Raw genomic sequence first — 24,925 nt, 5'->3', positions numbered from 1 at the left:
ACTATTGAATCTCAATGACGAGGTCCCTGGTTCGAGTCCTCACGAGGCAACGGTCGTTCCCTAAAATGTAAGCATTTCATTGGCTTGGAGACTAGTAGGTGGCGACCTGGTGGAGACTAGAGTCTCACGAAAACGTCTCCGTAACGTCTCCTGGAGACTAGCATGATCTTCGGGAAGTCGCAATAAAATCGACTTTGTTTGATTCTTTTCCTCCTCCTCCTCCTCCTCCTCCTCCTCCTCCTTCTTCTTCTTCGGAGACTTTCCAGTATCCGCCTAGTCTTAGAGACATCTCCGAGACATCTCCGTGACCATGCGGAGACCCATGAGAACCTATCGAAGACAACATGGAGACGTCGCGGTGACATCTCCGCTACTGAAAATATACCGTATACGTCTCGGAGACATCGCACCGAAGTTCCCGCCACGCTCCCGCGACAGTCTCTGCGACTTCCGAGCGAATAAGTTGTCACCTTGTTTGGAGACGTCTCGGAATTCGCCAGGGAGTCGCCTTCTTGGTGAGAGCGCAATCATTTTATTTTTTCTATTAATTGATTTATTTTATTTTATTTCATTTTATTTATTTCATTTATCGTCATTATGTGGGTCTTTCGAGTCGCACGAGTTGCGGCAGCCGCGTCTCCTCACTACACGTCGCTCTTCGGCATGGGCTTTCAAAGGTTGCGTGTTATAGGTGGCTCATGCACAAGTCTCGTGAGACTCACATCTCGGGGTATTTCTCATGCTCACACACCTGACAAGCTTTTTTTCTCACCCACGCCTCACGAGTCACAGAACCACAAAAGCAAGAAAAAAAAAGAAGAAATTTCCACCACCAACAACAGCAACAACAACAACAACAACAACAACGACAACAAAAGTTACACTTTGGAACAATCTTTCCTTTTAAAAAAAAAAATCAGAATAAGTCCAAATATTATGTTTAGTATGTACCAGATCGATGGTACGATTTACAGCTTAGGGAGGGGAACAGGGAGGGGAACACTCTCGTCCCACACCCTCCCCACGGTCGGTCGCTTCACTTTCTCGAGCGGCTGTTATGTCACACGAGCTGAAAACAAAACAAAACAAAACAAAACAAAACAAAAACCAAACCAAACATAAACAAAACTTAGTCAAGCTGCTCTCTGACCTTGGCGTCTCATGCATCATGCCCATAAGCATTAAATTTGATGTCTCCATAAGGGCTTTTTACACTTGTGTTTCTTAACCCCGGACTTTCTCTGACCCAGGACTATCGTTAGTCCCGTACCAATTTTTTCAGCTTTTTACACTCGCCAATTAGTCCCGTACTATCTCTTGTCCGGGGCTAAGGAGAAAACTGACCTTTTTACACTCGTATTTCTTAGCCCCGGACTTTCCAAACCACATGAATATTCATAATTACGCTGTGTACTGTACACGTACACGCACGCACCGGCAGCACTTGATTACCTCGTTTCTGATTGGTCAGTGAGGGTCGCACTTCGTCTCCGTCGCTTAGCCCCGGATTATTTTTTCGTTCTGTTTACACTCACTTGCTTGGCACCGCAATTGCGGTGCTAGCACCGCAATTGCGGTGCTAACCCCTGCTATTTTGCAGGGCCAGATAGTACCGTACTATCGGTGGGGCTAGCCCACTTTGGCAAAAACGAGTGTAAACAGAAAGTGGGCTAAGGATAGTCCCGTACCAACGGTGGGGCTAAGGCCCCCCCTTAGCCCCACCGTTGGTCCGGGGCTAAGCAAAATTTTACAAGTGTAAAAAGCCCTTTAGTGACAGCCGTAAAATGCGTCCAAACCCAAACAAACAAAACATATTGCCGTATGGGGCCATTCTAGAATTACTAAAAGTAACATATCATGCAGCCAGAGATCCTGGTATAGAGCTGTGCAGACAAAAATACCAGTTTTGGACAGAAAGCATTCGAGTTTGCATCATTATAGGCAGACTTGTGTTTAATGTGACTAAATATTGATCAAGTATTCCGCCTCCTGATGCTTCACGGCCTTGCCGGGTTACAATATTTATTTCAGCAACCCTCTCGAGTCCGCGGCAATACGATGGCGCAAGGGGGAGGGGGGGGGGGGCAGTCGCATCTGATTATAAATGTACCACCATTACAAAACAAAAACAAGAAATAATACAGCGACGAACAACAACTATCAGTTGAGGCTTTTTTTTTTCTGTACCCAGCGTGCCCACTGGGCTGTATACAGATGGACCGATGGATCTGTAGCCCTACTAGTGAGTGACATTTCGCTTCTTGCATTATCACAGCCTACCTGCCAGCAAAACTGAACTCCGCCGCTGCTTCTGTCATTGTTAGCGATAGTGGTTAGCTGTGTCTTGCCTATGTCAGGCTCATAACTCCCAAAAGGCAAAGGAGTCTCATTTGGAATCTGGCTCTTGAACAGACCCATGCACTCGTTCATAAGGCTCGTATGATGGTGGCTGTGGAGAACTGGCCAGTGCATCGTAGCTGACTCAATCAAGGTCTGTCTAATATATAGAAAACAGAGAGAACATTGCTGCTGCCATGCCTAATATCATCATCCAATCGCTGTAATACGAATGTCGTTTGAAACTTAAACATTATGCGATAACGCGGAAATACGCCATTGAGCCCCGTATAGCTGTATCAAGAGCAAAAAGGAGTGTTCACGATACGAATGTAACTGGAATGTAACTGGAATCCAAGTTTTGCCATTGGACGGGTAGAAACCTCGACTAGCTAAATGAAGAAGAAAACGAATCACAAGAAGCTGCTGCTAACGGTGGCCCTTCTTACCCTGACCATTTTCTTCTACATGGTCATCGGTGCTGTCGTTTTCTCTTTGGCTGAGAGTGATTACAACATCACTTCCCAACGACGTCTGCTCGTCTCCATCATCGACTTCGTCAATGAGCACCCTTGCTGGAACAACGAGTCGATCCAACAGTTCTTTCGGAACGTCAGTGATGCTGTGTCGGGCAACGTGATCAGCGCCACGCGAAGGGCGAGGATCAGGGAATCCAAGTCTCTTTGGGACATGCCCAATTCGTTCTTCTTTGCTTCCACAATCGTGACGACAATAGGTAAAGTATGGTAACAACAATATGTCACATAAGTGTCTCGTGTGCATTCCTGTTTTTGTTAAAGGAATGATACAGTTTCGGTTGAGATGGGGGTTTGAGGTTTCCAAAGTTTTTTTGATGATGATCTTTTTTTTCAGATAATGAGAAATCTCTTATGAAATATGAAAGAGCATATAATTCTAAGAGGAATTCAAAGTTATTTGGTGACAATTGGTCTTGAAATGGCTGAGATATCCAAAACAAAGGGATCCTAATAAAAGGTGGGACCCACCTTTTAATAGGATCCCTTTATTTCACTTTGATTTTGTATATCTCAGATATCTCATTCCATTTCAAAACTGATTTTCATCAAATAACCTTTGAATTCCTCCTAGAATTGTAGGCTTTTTAACATTTCATAGAGTAACTTCTAAATATCTCGCAAAAGTGGAAAGCTGAATTTTCACTTCAACCAATACTATACCATCCCTTTAAGCAGCTGGTTTTTATTCTTTTTCATAATTATTAAGGAGAAAGACGCAATTGACTGTAATTCATATGTTTTGACTTTCAACAGGGTCTGTAGCTTATTCGATGCTCTCGTCCGTGTGTTATGGTGTCTGAATGCGTAATTAATTTGGAATACACATTTGCTTTTGATTTAGCTCTAACAGATTATACTTCAATTTCGATCAATATAGGTATAGCAACGAGAATTACTTGACAAATACCAGAGCAACATTGTTGACATAAACAAACCAATACAAATACAATCACAAACACCGTCTACACATTCAGACAGTCCATAAATGCACTTTCCCAAGCATTTGCTTTACATCCAATTTATTTGTTGCTACACATTCCACTTGAATGTTTAAATATACAAAATGAATAAAGAAACTTAATACTCAGTATCCCTGACACACACATAAAGTTATACATTTATTTCCTTTTCTTCTTTGTGCAAGGTAATATATGAGCTTCAGATATAAGAAAAAACAAGCGGTTGTGTAATGTGTTTAAAACTTCCTTTGAACAACACGGGAATTGGCGTTTATTCATTACATTCTGAATGGGGTAAACTTGAATGCTAAGATGTGAAGACGGCCCAACATTATTTTCTTCTCGTAGATGATTTTTCTCAGAAGTATACGATTGACTTATCGCGCACATTTGCCATATGGAATGAGAAAGAACCTCTGTACCGTCACCGATCGGGTATAACTACTAATCTAGACATATTTTGCCTTCTGTGCCTCTGTTGTCACTATTATTCCCTCTTGATACATCCCACCAAATTAAAATAATTGTCTTGGTTGATTATTGTTGTCGTTTTTACAGGGTACGGAAACTTCGTTCCCCTAACCACTGGTGGTCGAATATTTTGCTCCTTTTACGCCCTTTTCGGCATCCCTCTGGCGGGCGGGTTTTTATTCTTCATCGGAGTCGCCCTGCAGGGAACGTGGCAAAAGATACGACACAACATACATCGTCTGACCACCTGCATTCCGTCGAATCGAGCGCGCCACTTCGTACACATAATTCTGTACTTCATCATCGTGCTGGCCGTCGAGCTACTCCTCCCAGGTCTGGTCTTCACCTTCACAGAAGGATGGTCATTCGCCGACTCGGTCTACTACTGCTTCATTTCGCTCAGCACCATCGGTTTCGGGGACATGGTGGCGGGCGACACGCACGACGACTTGCTGGGTTTGTGGATCCTCAAACTCGCTCTCGTAATATATCTTCTCATGGGTCTCTGTGTTATGTCTATGGCGCTGAAAGCCTTGGCAGATTCGCAGAAGAAAGGCATTATCCGGGCAAAGACAGTTGCGAGAACTGCTGTCAAGAGAATCTTAGTCAGGGCCAGCGGCGAAAAGAAGTCGCGTCCGGACCAGCGCGAACAGACTGTCCAACCTGTCGAATCTGCAGCGATCGAAAACCTGGACGCCGATAGTCAGTCTGGGGCGATGGAATATGGGGGCAATGTGGACTGAGTGAAACGTAAAATCGTTTACAACTTTAAGAGACTTTCATTCACGTTTCACTTTTCACTCCTGGAGAATGATATAATGATGTGTGTGATTTTTTTGAGTCAGTATAAGTATATGCAATGTGTTGTATCATTAAGATACGGTAACAATTTCTGGAAATATCACTTATGATCAGGCCTATGTGGTTAGAAGGAGAGTAAAAGTGGATATACTGTAGTCGGTATATTATTACAGCGCAAGTCACCGCAATATCATTCTAACATCGCGCATTCGTGAAGTTAGTGCATATACTTCATTGACGCGCGGCATAGCGAAGAAAAAGCACCTCGATATTTTGCACAAATTCAATATCTATAGGTACAACGATACTGCTCATTGTATCACTTCGTATCTCGACAACGTGAAGTTCCTTTGAAATGTGTTATGTTCGAGTGGTTTGCTTTGGTTTTCTCGTCATTTTCTGACAAGCTCCTCATTACTGTCTACCAGAGGTATACACATGCATGGTTTTTGTCGGGCTTCATACAACACTGCCCTTTATAGGCTTACAGTGCAGTATTTAGTATGTAACATAATACTCCTCCCAAGTCAATACCGGCCTCGATACGAAGTGTTCATCAAATCCAAAGTTTATTGCAATAATTTGATTACAGACTCGTGTTACAGGATCCTTCGTGCCTTGGTGGTTGTGAGTGATTTGCATAATTTTCAATTTTGAGGTTCCCTGTTCGAGTCCCCCATACAACAGCAGCGGTGTCCCTTGCCAATGTATACTTTATCCTCATTGGCTATTATAGTACTTTTCAAGAGGACTTACGGGATGTGAGACCGCTTTGAAATGGGCATTAGTAATAAAATTACTATAGTAATCACTTAAAAAAAAATCTAAACAGAAGTTATGTCAATGGTGATATGCCGAGTTCACTTCTTTATCCTACCAAGTGTTTTAAATAATCACCTTAAGCTGCGTTTACAACATGTTCCCGGCGGCCACGGCAGTCCCATTGGCCCGAAACGTAGTGCGCCGTAGGTATAGATGAGACATTCTTCAGTTTTCCCCCTTCGCATTCTAGTCTTATTTGTTCCAGTCCTCGCCCCGGTGAACATAATAACTATCAGACGCTGTTCTCATGGCGTCTGGTCAGGCTAGACTGTCAATATTTTCAGTCGCGTCCCGCTACAGCCTCCAAGTTTTGTTACGGCCCATAACGCGCCGCCCCGTTTAATTGCGTTTACCCCGTTTTTATCATTGCATACAAGACTCCTAAGTAGCACCGGGACTGTCGTGGCAACTTTTTTTGACAGGCTAAAATCTGACACGGCAATCACGGCCTGTCGCGTTTACCTATCCCGTCTCACCGCGTTGTTTCAAGTCCACCCCTTTTTCTCCACGGTGGCCTGAAACGGGGCTGCCGTGATTGCCGGGAATTATAACATGGTGCAAAAACGCAGCTTTAGACCTTACCTTCATGTGCAGTGACGTCCAATCTAAAGTTTACTGTAGTGTAGTGTAAATTCGAATACACAAAATTGTAGATATCTCTTCAAAAACCAGCACGGGAGAAATCAAGTTGTTGTTGTTGTTGTTGTTGTTTTTTGTCATGAACTTGAACATGATTGCGTTCACCAGAGCAGTATGGAGTGATCGCCACCACAACATGATTCAAAATGAAGAGGCGGAATGTCATCTTAAAGCTATGTAGGTGTCTTATACCCCATTAGTTTAAAAACATAAATACTTAAATCATGGCTATCTTTGCTGTATTCTATTTTAATATTTTGGCAACTACACGCACAAACCTTTGTTCTTTTACATCAATATGTACTTGCTGAGAAGAATTTAATTTATTCAAGTTTTTCATCTTGATTTCATTGGAAGAAAAGATTGTTTTGTATACAGTAACTATACATGCATGTCTTACTATACTGCATTTTTGTTGGAAATTAAATGCTCTTAAATGAAATGAAAATGAAATGAAACAATACAAACTTGTGAAGATTTTGAGTGCATGTCAAGGAGAGAGAGAGAGAGAGAGAGAGACAGAGAGAGAGACAGACAGACAGACAGACAGACAGATGTCAGCAATGACGTATTAGGCTCATCAAATTAATATGTGATATGACTGGAGTATCTGTTTGTGGCTAGTATTATCATGTTTTAGAGAAAAACGGTGAAGCTTCAAATTCCCGTCATTTTTCATCATATCTTAATGTAACTTCTACAATCCATATTTTCTTCATAACGATGACCATTATAGTTATGAAAATAGAGAAATAAGACCCCATAAACGTGATTACCGTTACACGATCGATGTTATCTAATGCGACGAGTTCACCTTTCGATTTACTCTAAAAGAAATCAATCCGTTTTCAGAACACTGAACTCAAATATAAAATGAGATGTAAGATTTTAACAACAACGTACATATACTTGCCATACAAACGTCACCAGTTTTGTTTCGTTTTTAGAGGATTTTTTCAAGATTTTATATGGAAATGATAAAAACTTAGCACGATGAATGATGTAGTGTCCACTAGAAGTTCATACAAAAGTTCATGTCATGTTATTGCCCGTTTTCTGAAAGTTCAGAAACCCATATCGGTCAGTTTGATCTATCTTAATTAAATTCAGAGAACGACAACCAAAGAAGAACAAAACAAAACATGCGGGCTCCGTTACATGATCAGCTTCAATACATGCATTGAAATGTTAGACGAATTTCATCAACCATGAGTAATCGCGTATCTAACCTTCATCAAAGATACCAACCGTAACTCGTTTGAAATCAACATGTGATCTATAACGTCCCAGTATAATGTTTATGGTTCACATACTCTTGAATACCATAAACATAGAAAAAGAATTAGACTGCATGAATGCTCACGAAATTATAGAGCAGAGCCGTCAGGTAAGTAACCACCACTATGCGTACCATCTTTATTCATCTTGTAGACATCCCGCATATAACTTTATGACTACAATTATATAGGGTTCACAGGTGGCCCATCAGAGGTTCCACGCACTTTTTTTTGTTCTTCGTAGAGAGATGTGACAACAAGATTAAAGTGTTCTACCTTAATTATGACAGTACCAAAATATCACGATCACGACAAAAGAGAGAAGGGAGATATGATTAGTGAATGAACGTGAATTTTATCGAAAAATACGAATGTAGATAAAAAAGATAGCGAGAAAGAGCAAGGGAAGCCAAAAAGAAGAGGGAAGATTCAGACAACAAGAGAGATCACCTTCCATGCATTTTTGCAGATTCTTACCCGGGAACATTGCAAACTTGGGGCGGGGCAGCTTTGAGAGCTTTTATGCGGGCATGGTGTACATTTTGCATATCCCGTGACACTGGTAAAAATACCTTGCAATGGTGCCCAGTCGAACAATTTACGATCCTATCTCCCTAGGGATGATACCTGCCAAGTTTAATGAAAATCCATTATGCTATTTTCAAGAAAAAGGAGAATCATGGAGAAATGTACAATTTAGACCCCTATCTAAACCCCACTACCCCAGGCACCAATTGGGGTGAGGGAGGGGGTACCCCTGAATCCGCCATGAACAAACTTGAAACTATACAGTCATCAATGCACTTATTCATAGTATTAACTTACAGCTCTATCAATTCTGGTTCTAGATAAGATCTGAAAAGTTTTGGAAATTACTTTGTGTGTGTGTGTGTGTGGGGGGGGGGGGGGGGGGGGGTTGGGCCTCCCTGGGCCCCCAATGGTTCCCATTGAAGAATAACTTGAGATACTATCCCCCTTGGGATGCTACCTGCCAAGCTTGGTGCAAACCCACGATGGGGTTATCAAGAAAAAGATGAAAATGTATAATGTAGGTTCCAAATTGGACCCCACCCATCCCATCCCCTGGACGCCAAGAGGGCATCCCTGCAGGATCCGCCACGGACAAACTTGGAACTACAGTCATCAATGAATTAGGGGTTGCCCCCTCCAGGTGGGACATGGTGCTCATTTGAACAAGTTGAGAGTCTATCCCCCTAGGGATGCTACCTATAGGGTTTTCTAGAAGATGACAATGTTAATAAATTACGCACGACGCATGACGCACGACGGACAAGGCAGGCCCGTAGCCAGGGGGGGGGGGGGGGGGGGTGCGTCGGGTGCGTACGCACCCCCCAAAATTCTGAAAGGTCCACTTTTTCACAATAACGGTTTTTAGCAATTCTCAAGATAACAATCCAAATAAATATAAAGACACATTATATGCTACGTAAATGTGGAAGAGTGCGTTTAACAATGTTAAAAATAATTGTACGAAACCCTTTTGTTGTATGAACCATCGGATCGTCCCCATGCACACAAGCACAAATGTTATGTATCAATTTGTGCGAGCTATTATTATATTGGCACTGCATGCCATGGCCGTTGGCGCGCGTGACCGATGTTTTTTTTTTTTTTTTTTTTTTTTCCACTGGCCGCCCGAGTACGTGCGATTCGTGGATGACATTGAGGTTGACACTTGCATTTTTTCACAGGAACAGAGGTAAGTGGATGAAAATCTAATAGCCTCAAGTTTACATATATGATAAAAATTAAAGAAATTTCCTCGAAATTACTATAATCGAAAACCTGAGACATTTTATATCTACGTCTCACAAAGATATAGTACATGTATATATAAGTACATGTTGGCATGATAATGCCTGGGGATAGATTATTATGTCAACTATTTTCCATTATGAATGCATGCTCCAATCAAATTGTGAAAAGGTGGTCATGAATTAGCATTTCTTACGAACGATCAGGAGAGACAAAACAAAATGAAAGGCCTGTCTTAAAAACAAGACGTATTAGTACAAACGATTTCTTGAGCCTGCACCGTTTCAGGCTCTGTTCTGGATACGGCGGTAGAAACTCATTCTTTTTTGTTGTTTATTTTATCATTATTTACTAATCTCTTTTCTAACTTACAGGTAGCGGATTTCTTTGCAGGCCAAATTCGGAAATGTACTGTTGATTATTACTTATACATTTTCTCATGTTGTGACAGTTCTATTGGTTCTCATTTTAAAGTGAGCCAAAACCTATGAACATTCTCACTTATAATTTCGAAAGAGTATTATGCAGGCACGCAAACTCATTTTAGTTGCATTTCAGTTAAATGTAATGGGTAAGAGGGTATGAGAGAGAATGGAAAGTGCTGAGCTATGAAGTAAAATGGTAAAGTAAAAAGTTTGTCAGATAGTATTACAAAAGAAACTCATTCTTTTTTGTTTATTTATTTTATCATTATTTACTTATCTCTCTTCTAACTTAAAGATAGTGGATCTCTTTGCAGCCCAAATTCGAAAATGCCTAGAGACAGCTAGTAACCAAATATGCTACTATAATTTAATAAATAAGAAATAACCATTCCAGTATGTATCTTAGTGTGCACAGTAAGACAGATCAAATCAAATAGGAAAACATCTGAGCACTAAGCCTGAGTTCTGAATTTGCACTCAACTTCTTCCAATGGCTAACGGATGTTTAATTTTTGAATTTCACTGACCTTCAAATTTCACAAAGAAAACCTTCTTAGCATGATGGTTAATATGACATTTGACTGATATTGGAGATGTTTGCGAATCGGATCTACTACCTTTGATATTATTAAATCTAACATGATTATTTGAAAGCTCGGAAATGCTGGAAATATCCTACCACAAGGAGGCAAAATATGGTTCACATTTACAATTCATTTTGTTTTAAAAATTTTCTTATTTATTTTCGTTTTTGACAAACTCGCATACCAACGGCTGATATACTGTATAGTAAAGTGAATGTTTCATCTTCCAAACACCATCCAATGGGATGGAAAACTCCAACTGAAAGGTGGACACCGTGACCATACTCGCTAAAGAAAACGCGTAGTAGGGGTCGTTTTTTCTCACGGATTAGATGGAAAGTGTGATGTACGAGCGTATATAATCAAAGGGTATCAAAAAGGCCGAAATTTGGGAAAATGGTATATTGTTCAATCATGATGAAGTGCTTCTTTAGGGTGCAGGAAACATTTAAGGAATACTTGTTTTTAAGGCCCGAAAAAATCATATAATCATTACTCGTTTAGGGGCCATTTTGAAAGTCCATGTATGAGCATGGTGTCCACCGTTAAATTGTCGCTACCCCTCCCGGGACAGTATCAAAGGAACGTTTTGTTAATTAACGCAATCCCCCCTTCCTTTAAAAATCCTGGCTTCAGGCCTGCTAACGCGGGTATACAATAGAAAAAAATAAAAGTTAAAACAACACCATTGCAGGAAAATCACTATTCTCAATTTGCGGCGCGCTACGCGCGCAGAGTCTCGAACATACACAATTAAACTTTGCAACTTCCTGGCAAAATGAGTTTTTACTATTTCCTAGATGAAATACCGTAACGCGATTGCATGCAACAGACAAAAATACAAATTTCCTCGAGACTTTAAAACGTCATTAAAACAGTCAAAATTCACGTTGAATCCTCTCCTCATTTGCGAAGTACCTGCGTGGGTGTTGCCTGCGAGGTGCTGCAGCTAAGGGCCTCCTACTGGTGTTCTGCGTGTATACCTCTGCGGACAACCCCCGGACTCACCGGAACTAGTTTTGAGCATGCTCAAGGCCTTGTCACACCGTGTCTGGAGAAGCCGTGCGGGTTGACTTGCGGGGAAAATTTTTTGCTACCCGGACCTCCCAGCAGTTGGTCCGCCCCTGACATTACCTAGCGTGTATCTCGCCCGTAGTTGCCCGGAGGTGTGCACGCAAGTTCGATTTACCCCCAGCCAAGTTTTGAGCATGACCAAAACTTTTTTCCGGGTGAGTCGCGGGAATTGCCGGCAGAGGTCCACGGAGAACGCCAGTAGGAGGCCCTTTGCGCAGCACCTCGCAGGCAACTCCCACACAGGTACTTCGTAGCGGCCAAGATAATGACATTATGTGAGACTTTTGCCATTCCTTCCGAGGAATTCCTTCACTGAGTTGTCAGCCCCCACGCGCCTGGCAAGCAGGTCACACAGAATACCTGCAAGTAGAAATTAAGTGGAACGCGTCCAACAAGTAAGACACATGCAAAACTCGCCCAAATCCTTGTCCGCCTTCAGGAATTGTCCGGTATGCTGGAAAATCCCCACACGCATCAAGCCCGCGTATCTTGCCCGGAAAGATGTAACAGGGCCAAAACTTGCCTGCAGGTAAAGAGGACTTGCTTGCGCAACTCCGGGTAACTACAGGTGAAATACGTGCTAGGTACTGTCATGTGTGGGTCATATATGCGGGGACTTCCGAGTAGCAAAGATTGCTCTTCACCAGTCGCACGCAAGGCTTGCCCGGAAGGGTGTGACACGGCCTGCAGTGTGCGACCGGACTCACGATGAACAACACAGTCAGACAGTCATGCTTTGGGGGGTATAACTTTGAAAAGTGCAAATGTCACGTTCAGAGCTAGGATTTATGTTCCAGAATACATTATGCACATACATGCGTGAAAATCCACATTTGAAATCTTACATATGAGTTAAGAAAGTCATGGAATTTAAAGAATTGTCAAGAATAAGTAATATTACTCTATCAACTGCCACATTTGCAGATTCAATTAGATGACAGTGTCAATAATTATAGTCCCCCGTAAGTCTCCCGTGTTGACCTACATAAATCTTCACGAATTTCCTTTGTTGACATAACAGAGCAAAACTTGTATCATTTGCATGAATAACGGGTGTTAAAATGACCTACTATTGACTTTTAGCTGGAAGGGGCTTTAGTTGCTATTACCCCCAAAACGTATCATTGATATTTTGCACAACAATAACGTTGTAGTTACAAAGTCGTGTGAATAAATGTCGTCACATAATCTAAGGTAATTTGCATGTTATACGTATTTGCAAATAATATTACTATAATCCATGGAAACGTGTAAAGCTTTAACATCCCGCAAGAAGTTATCTTATGCCAACAAACATTTATTATTCCGTTGGTCTTATTTCACTCTATTTTGTGAGTCGTTTAACCTGAAAGCGGTAAACATGGTGGAGTTGCACTTCAATGTGAAATAAATATGATCCAACAGATGACTTCTCTCTAAAGTATATAGACTTATTCCCTGACCTGCCACTTGGTCGGAGATGACAGTAGGTGGCGCCCTTGTCCCTTTATTCAGACAACATGATTTTAATCCTAACTAGGTTGCCCCCCCCCCCGACATTGCGAGCGATATGTCGCCATTGCTAAAAGCTATCGCCGCGGTGTTCAATAACTTTACTTTTTCTTTGTAGTCTCCCGCATCTTGTGACACCAACTTTGCGACACCTGGGCGAGAGGTTGTGAAGTTTATATAATCATAGATAATTCAGTACATACATGTCGGAACAAAAATTGCTCAACAACATTGTGCTTTCAGACAAATTTCATTAAACCATTTTTTTTTTTGGGGGGGGGGCTTTGATATTGTTGTTGTTTAAAGTCAATTACTAACAATTTTCATGATCGGAATAGTGTCGCCGACAAATTTTATCGAAAAAAAAAACAATAAAAACAAAAGTAAAAAACTAAAACTAAAACAGAGATTCAAGTGGATGATAGAGCCCTCCGGGCTCTTTATATCGTTTACCAAAATATCCCGGCCTACGGTATAGGGTTAACAAAACTGGACTCTGGGGTACGAGCACACACACAAAAAACACAACAACAACAACAAAACGACTATATGCTTCTCGTAACATGCAAGTCCCATTAGCACTATAGATATAAACATTCGGCTGAGTTTAAACGAGGAAATACTTCAGATTTTTTTTCACTAACATATGCTAAGGACACCAAAAGGCATATGTTAAAAAAAAAAATGCAATTTGGGGGTTTTACTTGGTGTTTTCTAGCAAATAGTCTGATTGCACGCCTACATAATACCTAGATAAGCATAAATTAGGTTAAGTGACATTCTTTTAAAGAAAACAAGTCAGTATTGTAGAATTCACCGCAGCCAATGTGTGTGCCAATGTTTGTCGCGATCGCGTGACAGCCGAGATCTGGGGTACCAGCACAAACAACGATTGTGCTTGTCGTAACATACAAGTCCCATCAGTATTATAGGTGTAAACATTCGGCTACGTGTAAACGAGGAAGTTTTTTGAAGCTATTTTCACAGTATGTTTCAGCACAGATGTAAGAGATGGCTCGATTGTGAGTATTCATGTTTTCTTGGCTAAAACTCGTCCTGCTCACATTGCGCGATTGTTGGAGATTGGAATCGCTTTTGACCGGTAACGTGAAAATCAATTTGGCCAACCAGCAGACCATATCTGCCAGTCAATGGAGAACTTTGAGGATCATCGAAGCAAAGGTGGGTGAAAAGAACAAACAATTTGAAGGCTTCGATTTATGTCTGCAAAGACAACTCTGACATAATATAACTGCAATGTGATATTTGCATGACATATGATACAAACATTATGCGATCTTGTCCACCAGTCGAGCTGATAATTGAGCTTGTTTCTCTCCAAGCAGGAGAATCAGACGAGTCTTGCAATGAGCGAACTCAGTCAATGCCCGACAATCCGCCCACTACTACCACAAAGCCAGTCGCTAAAAAAAGAAGACGGTCAAGTGCGATATCGAGGTTGCCGATTACGGGTCCATGGGCGAAGAGCTCTATTCTCCTGTTTATCCTTGTCGTCTACCTTTTCGCTGGAGCTTTTGTGTTCCGTCACCTCGAGCGTCCGATCGCTGTCAGCAATGCCGAGCGGTTCACTGAGGCTCTGGAGCAGCTTATCGAGGACTATGACTGCATTGGTGAGGCCGATGTGCATGAGTTGATGGATATCGTGACTCGTGCAATAGGCGAGGGTGGTTTCGACGCCGACCGAGCTATCGACGTCGTCATGGATGGGGGAATCAGCAATCAGACGGTTATCGCCAGCACGTGGTCGTTTGAAGCCGCCTATGTCTTCACATTCTCTGTCGTCACTACTGTAGGTAAGGTTTTTGTCACGAAGTGTGTGAGAAACATAATTCAGAAACTATTTTTGTGTGTATTTTTATGTGTACACTAATTTCACACATGACGTAGAAACAATTATACATTATTAGAGGCCACCTAAAGGCCCCCCCCCCCGCCAAAAAAAAAAGAAAAAAAGAAAAAAAGTCACGCTTGCATGTACTGATGATACCCTTTGAAAGACTACTGTACTGTGTACACCCTTGATCATTCTCCACCCCTTCCCACCCTCATATAACTAATCTACAAAAACAATGATCCCCCTCCTTCCCGACAGTCTCGGCTTCTCCACAGATGGTTATATGTTCGGATTAACGAACCTTAATTGTGGGATTGACGAGGCTTAATTCATGCTGGGATTAACATACCTTATTACAGTTCTGGATTAATGAATCACTGGAAAACCGAACCTTGTTTCATTTTCGGATTAACAAATCTTCGGAAAACGAACGTAATTTCATTTTCAGGCCATCACACCTTCGGAATAACAACCCATATATCATTTTCAGATCAACAAACCTTAAGAATTATGAGCCTTACTTCATTTTCGGAATATCGAAAGGGTCTACTTTGAGATCTTGTCATGAGTGTACACATAACCCTGTTTGAACTCAAATCCTTCACATAAGGGTGATGCAAACAGTTTCATCTAGAATATTGCTATGATACACTTTTGTCAGAATTGCACCAATCGCAATGTGCGATGGTAACAAATAACCTCCACTTGGCATGGATTTATGTTTCTGTTCTGAAGCAAAGCCGAAGCATTGAAATGTTGTTGTAACTTCATGGTCCGATCTACGACTCTTTATTCGCTACACCAAGAGATAACCTCAATTTGACAAATTCTTTGATCAACGTGTTGAACAGGCATTTGAGATGGGTAACGAAATGACAACTTCAGACTTCCAAGTGTTTTTTACAATGTTATTCTGTTCATCGCATTGTGGTACTGATTTCATGACGTCTGTATATATCAGCGTTTCTTTGTATTTCTTATTATTTGTTTGTTGGAAGTGAAATAAATCAACCTGCACTTGAACAACTTGAAGCGCACTGGAGAGCACGCGACAATGTAGAGTTGACAGTAAAATACACGCTTGTGACAAATGTGGTGTAGTAGGATTATTTCCCTAGGGAAAGAGTTTGAGTAGGATTTTCATGATGGAATTATGGTTTATCACTTTCAATGTCTTCGACAAACCAGATAACAAACTGATATATGACGTATATGATGAAAAAAATAACCTCCGAATGATATGAGATTTATGTTAAAGTCCTGATTGTGCGTTTTAAATACATGACACAGTCATGGCAGTTGTAAATAATGGGTGACGAAAAAAGGCTGCGAAATCATTCCGCCCAGGATATGAAAAGGCGATACATCAAATTCTTAGACCACTTTGCTTAGAATTGCATTTTGCTCAATGTGCTATATCAAGAAGTCTTCCGTGGGACATGTGCTTTCGATGAGATCCCTCAAATATATGACCGGTTATAAATAAAGTGTGACGGAAATGGAAGGAAACGGTGACAAAATCGATTAAGGATCGATTAAACTTCTTGATAAGTAAAGTGGTGTTACTAGTTGATGAATTACCCAACCATGCTGTGGGATGAATCGATTTCATCACCGTTGTAGGTTTTTTCGTTACCAAGAGATATGGGCTTTCGATTCGAGGGCTCAAATACACGAGGCAGCTATAAATAAAACGTGAAAAAAACTGTAACAACGGTGACGAAATCATTCCTGCCTAAATGTGGTTGGGAGATGCAAGAACTCATGTCACTTTGCTAAGAGTTGCAGGCTTGTTAATGTGCGATATCAAGCAGTTTCCTCCATGAGACATGTCCTTTGGTTTAAGGGCTTTAAGTACGTGAGAAAGTTGTAAATAAGGGCATCAAAAAGGGTGGAAACGGTGAAAAAAAAAAGAATTTCCCCAAGAATATGCTTAGGTAATGTATGGACTCGTTATACCAATTTGCTTAGAATTTTGCAATATCAAGAGGTTTGATCTGCGAGAAATGTGCGTTGGATTAGAAGGTTGAAATAAATGAGAAAGTTGTGAATAAAAGGTGACCGCAATCATTACGAAATTGATTTGGTCCAGAGTATGCTCAAGTACTATAACTTGTCATACATTGTTAATTATCGCACTTTTCTCAGTGTGCGATATCAAGAAGTTCCAACCAAAGAGACATGTGTTATGGGTTAGAGGAATCAAATACAAGAGACACGAAAAAGGTGAAAACGGTGACGTCAGAACTGTAACATAAATTCTATGTTAATTGGAGGTTATTTGTTACCATTGCCCATTAGGAAGAGTGCAACTTTAATATAAATTGTTAGTGTACCAATATCACGGTCAAAGCTGCTTTCGTCATGCATCCTTGCCGCCTGCTCTCGAAAGTCTAAAGCTGCCCTTCTGCTACCCAATGGGAAATTCGGCTCGTTAATGAAAGGATTTATCGAATGGAGATTATCTCTATAGTTCTTGCCAATTCAAGACCGTGCATCTTTGGAGCTATAAAAATTTACTACTTTGCTTGGTCATATTCTGGGAAACTTATTCGTCGGAAAATTTATATTAAAAATTCTAACCCAACTGCATTAATTATCTCTTTGAAGAAACTCTAGATATCGCACATTGAGAAACGTAATATAACGGAAATACAATGCAATTCTAAGCATATTCAAGGCAGAATTGGTTTTGTTACCGTAATAATATTTTATTTACAACTTTTTCTTGTATCTAAAACGCATGTTCAGAATCACAACATACAATCATAATGATCTCATGTCAGGTAGACAACAAAATGGTAAATAGTTTATTCCTATCGCATATTGAGATTGATGTAATTCTGACAAAAGTGTCCATATTCTGGACGAAACTGACTTTGTCACCCCATGTGAAGGATTTGGGTTCCAAAAGGGTTGTGTCTCGGTAATGGTGATTTTTTTTTTTTATGCCTCCACCACGAAGTGTCGCCGGAGGCATTTAAATGTTTTCGAGTTGTCCGTCCGTCCGTTTGGAATCAATATTTTGTGGACAGCGCAACTAAAAAACTGTTTGAGGTATGAGACTTGGCATGTATATTTATGAGTAGGTGAAGTTTTGCCTATCAACTTTCTGGGCGCACATGCTCAAGGGCAAAGGTCAAAAGATCAAGGTCAAATGCACAAAATTTCACTATTTCCCCCATATCTATGCAATGACTGAAGGTATTTTCTTGAAACTTTGTGTATACATGAACTACCAAATGAAGATTCCCCAGGGGGAATTTTGTGTCGTAAGATCAAAGGTCAAAGGTCAAAGTTCAAGTGAAAATGTTTAAATTTCACTTTTTTTCTCCATATCTCACAAACAGTTGAAGACATCCTCATTGAACTTATGCATGCACTGACTGGCAGTGATTATGTATGGAATGTAGGGGTCATGAGTTAAAGGTCAGGGGTCAAAAATCAAGGTCAACTCCTCAAAATTTCACTATTTGCCTCTTATTTATGAGATGCCTGCAGGATTTTTCTTGAAACTTAGTGTATGCAAGTACAGTATTACCAAATAGAGATTCTCTTGGAAGTACCTTGCCATAAGGTCAAAGGTCAAGTCAAAGTGCTAAATTGCACTTCTTACTCAGACTTACAAAATGGTCAAAAGTTAAGTAAAAATCCTCTGACAGATCTTCACAAATTTGTATAAACGTAATCACTGGCAATTCATGGCTTTCCTCTAAACGAGATGTTTCTCGTGAAAATGGTCCCAGACGCTTCAGGTGAGCCACATGGGTCTTTTCTGGCGCTTTTGACGTGGTCATAGATTTTGTGTGTTGTGTTCTAGTTTCGTAATATGTCGTGTTTTTGTTCAGTCTGTGTGTATGTGTGTGTGTGTATGTGTGTGTGCACCATCGACATAGGTTATTAGCTCGTTAATGTTATTTAATTCATCTTCACATTTCCTACATAGGCATGCATTTTAAATGGCCAGAAGTGTGTCCTTATCTACATTTGAGTTCAAAAATGTTAATCAGTATCTATGTAGACTGACATTTCATGATTGCAAAGAAATAGAATGCACCATATTCCTCTGGCACTTTGGCATTGCAGGAATCCTTTTGTGTCGCAAATCCTCTCTTTTCCCTTTCACAGGAAATGTACCACGGACGAGTTTTCCCGTGACAGTGTGATCACCCAAGAAAACGTCAGGGAATGCCAGTTGAATGTCGATGGTGCATGGCAAAAGAGATTGTTATCTTGACTGCCAATTTTATTGATATTTAGCAAACATCTTAATAGATTTAATCTGAAAATATAGAGTATTTCGAAGTGACAAAATTGCCAATGGGAGAAATATAATCAATTAAACTGTCAGAACTGACAGTCATAGTCAATATCTCGTAGACTTTATAACAGTGAAAGGTTTGCATTCGGCAGTAATTTTTGAGTAATTTCCACGTGCAGAACCCTCATGAATGTTCACATGCATGTAGTTGCTTTGACTGCTATTATTCTTTTATTTGAAGTATAAAGGTAAGATGTTATACACCTCAAAATGAATGAAAAGAATGTCAAAATACTATAATAATGTGAAAGAGAAAGGGAAATTCTGTTTTCATTGAAAGATAATCTGTATTATGCCCAGGAGAGTAGACTAGAATTCGTTCAGGCTCTGTGATGTGTTTTGATTGACACTGGTGCTCAGCCAATGAAACTTCGAGATTTGTTAACAGACAACTGTCTTTCCACAATCAAGGACTGATTTAGGCTAAAAATACGTTGCCTGCTAGACTAGGTGGTTTGCTGCTTATTCACATCTACCTTTTTTAGTTAGGCAAACTCGAAAATTGCGATGGCCCTTGCCTTCTAAAAACTTAAATATGCCTTTACAGTGATAGATTCTATGCTGGGCACTGGTATAGCAGCGTTTTGTGCCACCTTTGCTTTCGGAAAGTATCCCAATTTCCCAAATTCGAAGAAAGTTAACCTCTTCTTCAGAATCACTGAAAGCACTTCAGATATTTGTTTCAGCTATGATTCGTTGTATGCTGCTGTTCGATTGGTCCATTTATTATGCCAATAAAAAAGATTCGTCAGATTTTCCCGAATTATAACCAAGTGTTTTCACTACCGGAGACATCGTATGAATTTACTCTTTGATCTTGGTGTATTGAGCAAAAAATCTTTCATTTTGTCATTTCCAAGATTGTAGCATAATCACAGCATTCAATTTGTGCCGAGTTATAATTTTCTGAGAATTTCCACTTTAACACGAGAATTCCTAGAGTTTTTGCCATGGAAAAAAATTATCAATTTTGTCCACTTTCTATTGTAATCTTACCAACCCATGCAAAGTGGGCCTAAATCTATTTGTTCTTCTTGCCCTCAAAGGTTATGGCAACCTAGCACCGCGGACAAACTTCGGGCAGGTGTTCTGTGTCCTCTTCGCCGTCATTGGCATTCCGCTGGCCGGTGGTCTGATGTTCTCTATCGGAGAACTGCTTAAGGCCACTTGGCGACGCTACGTCAAATTCGTGCACAGGGTCAGCGAAAAGATGTACGTCAGTATCATTGGTAGAGTGGTGATCATCATCAGTTTCATCGCACCAACGTACTCTATTATGGTCTTGGTGCCCAGCGTGCTCTTCCACTTCACGCAGGACTGGACGTACACGGAAGCCCACTATTACGCCGTCATATCACTCACCACTGTGGGACTGGGCGACTTCGTGCCGAATAACGACTACCTGGGATCCTCAGCGAAAAAATGGATCTTGAGGGTAATACACTTATCTATTACATTGTATTATTACTTCCTTGGGGGGGGGGGGGGGTTCCAAAGTAATGATCCTGACGAATTGCACAGACTGCACTGTATGTGAGTGAGTGATGAGAGATTTACAAATAAGATAAACACGAGGTATCAAATGCGGATGAAAAAGTGAAGTGGCGTAGTATAATCTGCTATGAATAATTAAGAAGCAAACTTTTTAAATGTTGACATGTCCAATGGGTATGTCGGTTTGATTGCGAATGCAAACCCGCATGTGAATTCTTTACAAGAAAGAGAGGGAAGGTATAAGATACCGAGGAAGAAAGAAAACTCAAATTAGATTGTTGCGAGCTTTTCGTAAACTGAGACAAGAACTTCTGACTTGTCTGATAACCAAAGAGAATTAGACAACCCTTTGGACTGCTCTTCTGTCTTCTTATTCGCCTTTTTATTTCTTGGCTCAGTGATTTACAGATTTATAGACTAAAATATAATTATCACTTCTTTCGTGCTGTTTTATCTGTCACTCTTGATCTTTCATCGATATTCAGATCCATTGAAATGTCATGCCAATCTTTAATCTCCAGATTATCATGTGTGTCTACTTCTTCGCTGTTATTGGGGCACTCTCCACAATAATCAGCCAGGTGGTCAAGAAACAACAGCGCGCCACCAACAGTATCTCTAGGACAGTCGAGCAGGCAGTGCGAGTGCGAGTGCCGAGGGTTCGGCATGGCAACAGAAAGAGCCCTAAGTGCGACGATGAAATGCTTACCAAAAGGCCAAGAGACGGCGCTAAAAGCAACGAGTTAGAGAAGGGTGATGCCAGAACCCCGGGGAGTTCGAAAGGCATCGACGAGGGGAAGGGACGTCATCGCCAACAGCTTTGTATGACGGTGAATCCGACAATCGCCGAAGAGTCAAACGAAGCGGCATCGGACACCAGCGCCTACACCGACAGCTACACAACCCAGGAGATTCCGCTCGAAGGAAGCGCGATAAATGAGGATGTAGCGGGAACATCAGGAATAAATTTTACTGAAATCGTCTAGACCCATTGTTTGCCCACCTATTTAGACCTTAAGTTTGTTGTGGGACCCTTAGTATAGCTACCTTTATCACTTACTCCTGCGGTTTCGGTTACTTACTGGCGAAATTGAACAGAAGTATATTGCAACTGTAGAGAGCATGCAGGACTTAAATGCAAAAGTACTGAATGAAGAAATTACGGCAAATGCCACTTAATTCCCGAAATGTACCGCAATGTCATCAACTGAACGTGAAAAAAAATAATAACGGGGAAAAAAAGAAACAAACAGGCACATTTTTTATTGTCAAACTTTCACGGTGGTCGTCAGTACGTGGTTGCATAATATCGAAAGGAGTGTAGGGAACGGTGAACTTGATTCCACAAACCTGAAGATGCTGACATTAAAATCCAGCACAATTGGCCGCATATACTGGAGAGATTTTTTTTTTTTTAATTAAGGAAATTAATGCAAAGATGTTGAATGTCGCTCATAAAGAGAACAGGACTTACAACACAATGGTGTACTAAAATAATCACTTTTGTTGTGCTGACCTTAAGAATCAAGAAACAATAAAGTTCCACGCTGTCCTTGTACAAATAGTCATTGCATGCTGTGGACCGTGGACCGCATCTTGTGACACCACATTTGCGACACCTGGGCGAGAGGTTGTGATGGTACTCATATATAATTCTGTACATGCATGTCGCAACAAAAATTGCTCAGAAACATTGTGCTCTCAGTCAAATTTCATGAAATCATTAAAGGTGATATGCATAACATGCATATCACCTATTGTATTGGTATCGGATCTTTATTTATTTTCCTTTATTTGTGTACATTCTATGTCACCGTTTTTCTCCAAAACTACTGATCCAATCCCAGTCAAATCTTTACAGTATCTTCATCTTGCAGACTTGTCTGACATTTTCTCCATTCATTTTGGTCAGTCAACCGTGACGTCATCTAGACGCCATTTTGTATTTTGACCATGAAAACATGTTATCAATGATATCTTCAATACTAATCATCAAAAATCCATGAAACTTGGTATAGTAGGTGCCCGCACCTCGTCAGGGGCCCGAATACCGTCACCCCACTTAAAATTGTTTTGAGCGCACTAAGCAAAAAATGTATGCCCGGGACTGTGTTCTGTACGCTTGAAACTTGGCAGGGCTACCACAATCAAGCAAATTGTGGTGAAAACCGAACAGTTTTTCGCGAAAATCTGAAATTTTCATAGGGCTATAGGAATACGTGTTATAAGTCACCCTCACGCATCTTTTACGTGTATGTCTATGGGAACATCACTGTCACCCGCACACGTCTTTTACGTGCTAAGTCTATGGGAGAGCGGGTGACGAGTTGCGGGCCCCTTCCTTAGCGCGCAACTTTTTCGCATCGTTCGCGTTCGACGACGATAGCTGCAAATTTTCCATATCGATCAGTGAACTTGTGATTCCATTGGAATTTTCAGCATTTTTCCTGTATGTGAGTTGGATTTCAAATAATTTCAGTGACGAAATGTGATTCATATATGGGCAAACATTAACTATGACGAGGTGCGGGTCACCCAAGTATACTGGTAATCATCATGTCATTATCTATCAGATGATGTCACGTGACTTGGCGTACGCCCGTCAAAATTTCAAAAAATGCTCAAAATCAACTTTTGACATGTAATGAGTACGTTTCAGACCATTTTGAGCATTTCAAAAATGTCTGCGCGTAAGCGTGCGCGCCCGCGTTTCCGCGCGCACAGCACGTATACGGAAGCCAGAAACACTGTTTTCAACTGTTTTGGATTCCTGACACCATAATCTTTCAATTCACTAATTTTCAGTCATTTTATTCAAGAACAAGGCCGTATGCAAGCATTAAACGTAAACATCCGCGCGCGTCTATGGCCATATGCAGTCAAAATGTGCCAAAATGAAGCCTACTTTCGATCACTTGTAGCTACTTAGGATGCGTGGTAACCACCATTTATTGTTACAAAATCTGAAAGCATATGAGTTGTAGATATGATTTGACGCGTCAAAGTGGCCGATCAGTCATTATTTCATGTGGAGATCACCCCTTGTTTGAGAATGATGTGTAAAGGAGGAGTGGGAGATCATAGTCTTCCAGGGGCAGAAAAAACAGGTTTTTGAATTCCTTGCTTGTTTCATTTCTAATAACAATTTTGATAAGTATTTGAAAGGAAAGATCAGTGATGTATAATTATGTTTTGTAGAGTGTTTTTTTATTCCTACAACATGTGGTCAGACTATGTATTATGTTCAGGAAATTTCTGATATCATGTTTTTGTCACTCTTACTGACCAATGTTTTCATTTCAGCCACAGTACTGTTTTTTTGTTGACACTACCTTTTACGTTTTACTCCGTAATATGGAGAGTATATTTGTGTTAAAAGATGTTTGGGTTTGTATAGCAGTCTTAGAAAAGGGAAATTTGCTCAAATTATAAGGATACTGAAATAAGTAAGTAAAATTACTGGTGTGCAATATTTATGGGATGGTATCTGTAGACAGAAAATTATTAGGAAGGATGAGTATAATGATATCGTGCACAAATCATCCCCTGTCTGGATAGCATGCTCGGGTGTGTGTACATGTACTTCACCACTCGCATTCTTGTTTGTGCTGTAGCCGTAGCTGTAGCTGTTACATTCTTGTATGCCCTGAACCTGGCACATTCTTGTGTGTGCTGTTTCAGCCACGTTCTCTGTGGGATGTTGTTCCATTTGTTGGGTCTCTTTAAGAAGAGTTTTATGCAGGTAGTAACTCTTTTATTCATTGTAGTGTTTCAGGTTTTTTAAGATGATATATCAGTATTTGTTTGTATGTGCTGCATCAGCCTTATTCCCCCCCCCCCTATATTTCATTGTGTTTTACAATTGATAACTATATATATACATGTATATATAATGCCTGGACAGATATAAAAAACAAAAACAGGTGCAATGCTGGATGTCATGGATGTATATTTTGTTACTGAGTGTTAAGTTTCTCTGTGTTACTTTATATGAATTAAGGATGTGTGTTGTTGTATTTTCTGTACTTCATTCTGAAATGTGTATGTTATATATGTGTAT

At 40.6% G+C, this 24,925-nt stretch overlaps 1 protein-coding gene across 1 annotated transcript; it reads left to right on the top strand.

The window, feature by feature from the left end:
- The first annotated feature begins 2,733 nt into the window (after positions 1 to 2,733).
- On the top strand, positions 2,734 to 5,049 carry LOC139714644 (potassium channel subfamily K member 2-like). The gene is made up of 2 exons (XM_071626324.1): positions 2,734 to 3,073; positions 4,394 to 5,049. Exons 1-2 carry the CDS (start codon positions 2,734 to 2,736, stop codon positions 5,047 to 5,049), a joined length of 996 nt encoding a protein of 331 aa, XP_071482425.1.
- The last annotated feature ends 19,876 nt before the right edge of the window (positions 5,050 to 24,925 follow it).

Source organism: Diadema antillarum, unplaced genomic scaffold (assembly GCF_040938485.1).
Source record: "Diadema antillarum isolate AM-2024a unplaced genomic scaffold, OU_Dant_1.0 seq00002360_RagTag, whole genome shotgun sequence".
NCBI lineage: Eukaryota > Metazoa > Echinodermata > Echinoidea > Diadematoida > Diadematidae > Diadema > Diadema antillarum.
Note: the sequence above shows the minus strand (reverse complement) of the source record. Positions and strands in the feature narration are given on the sequence as shown.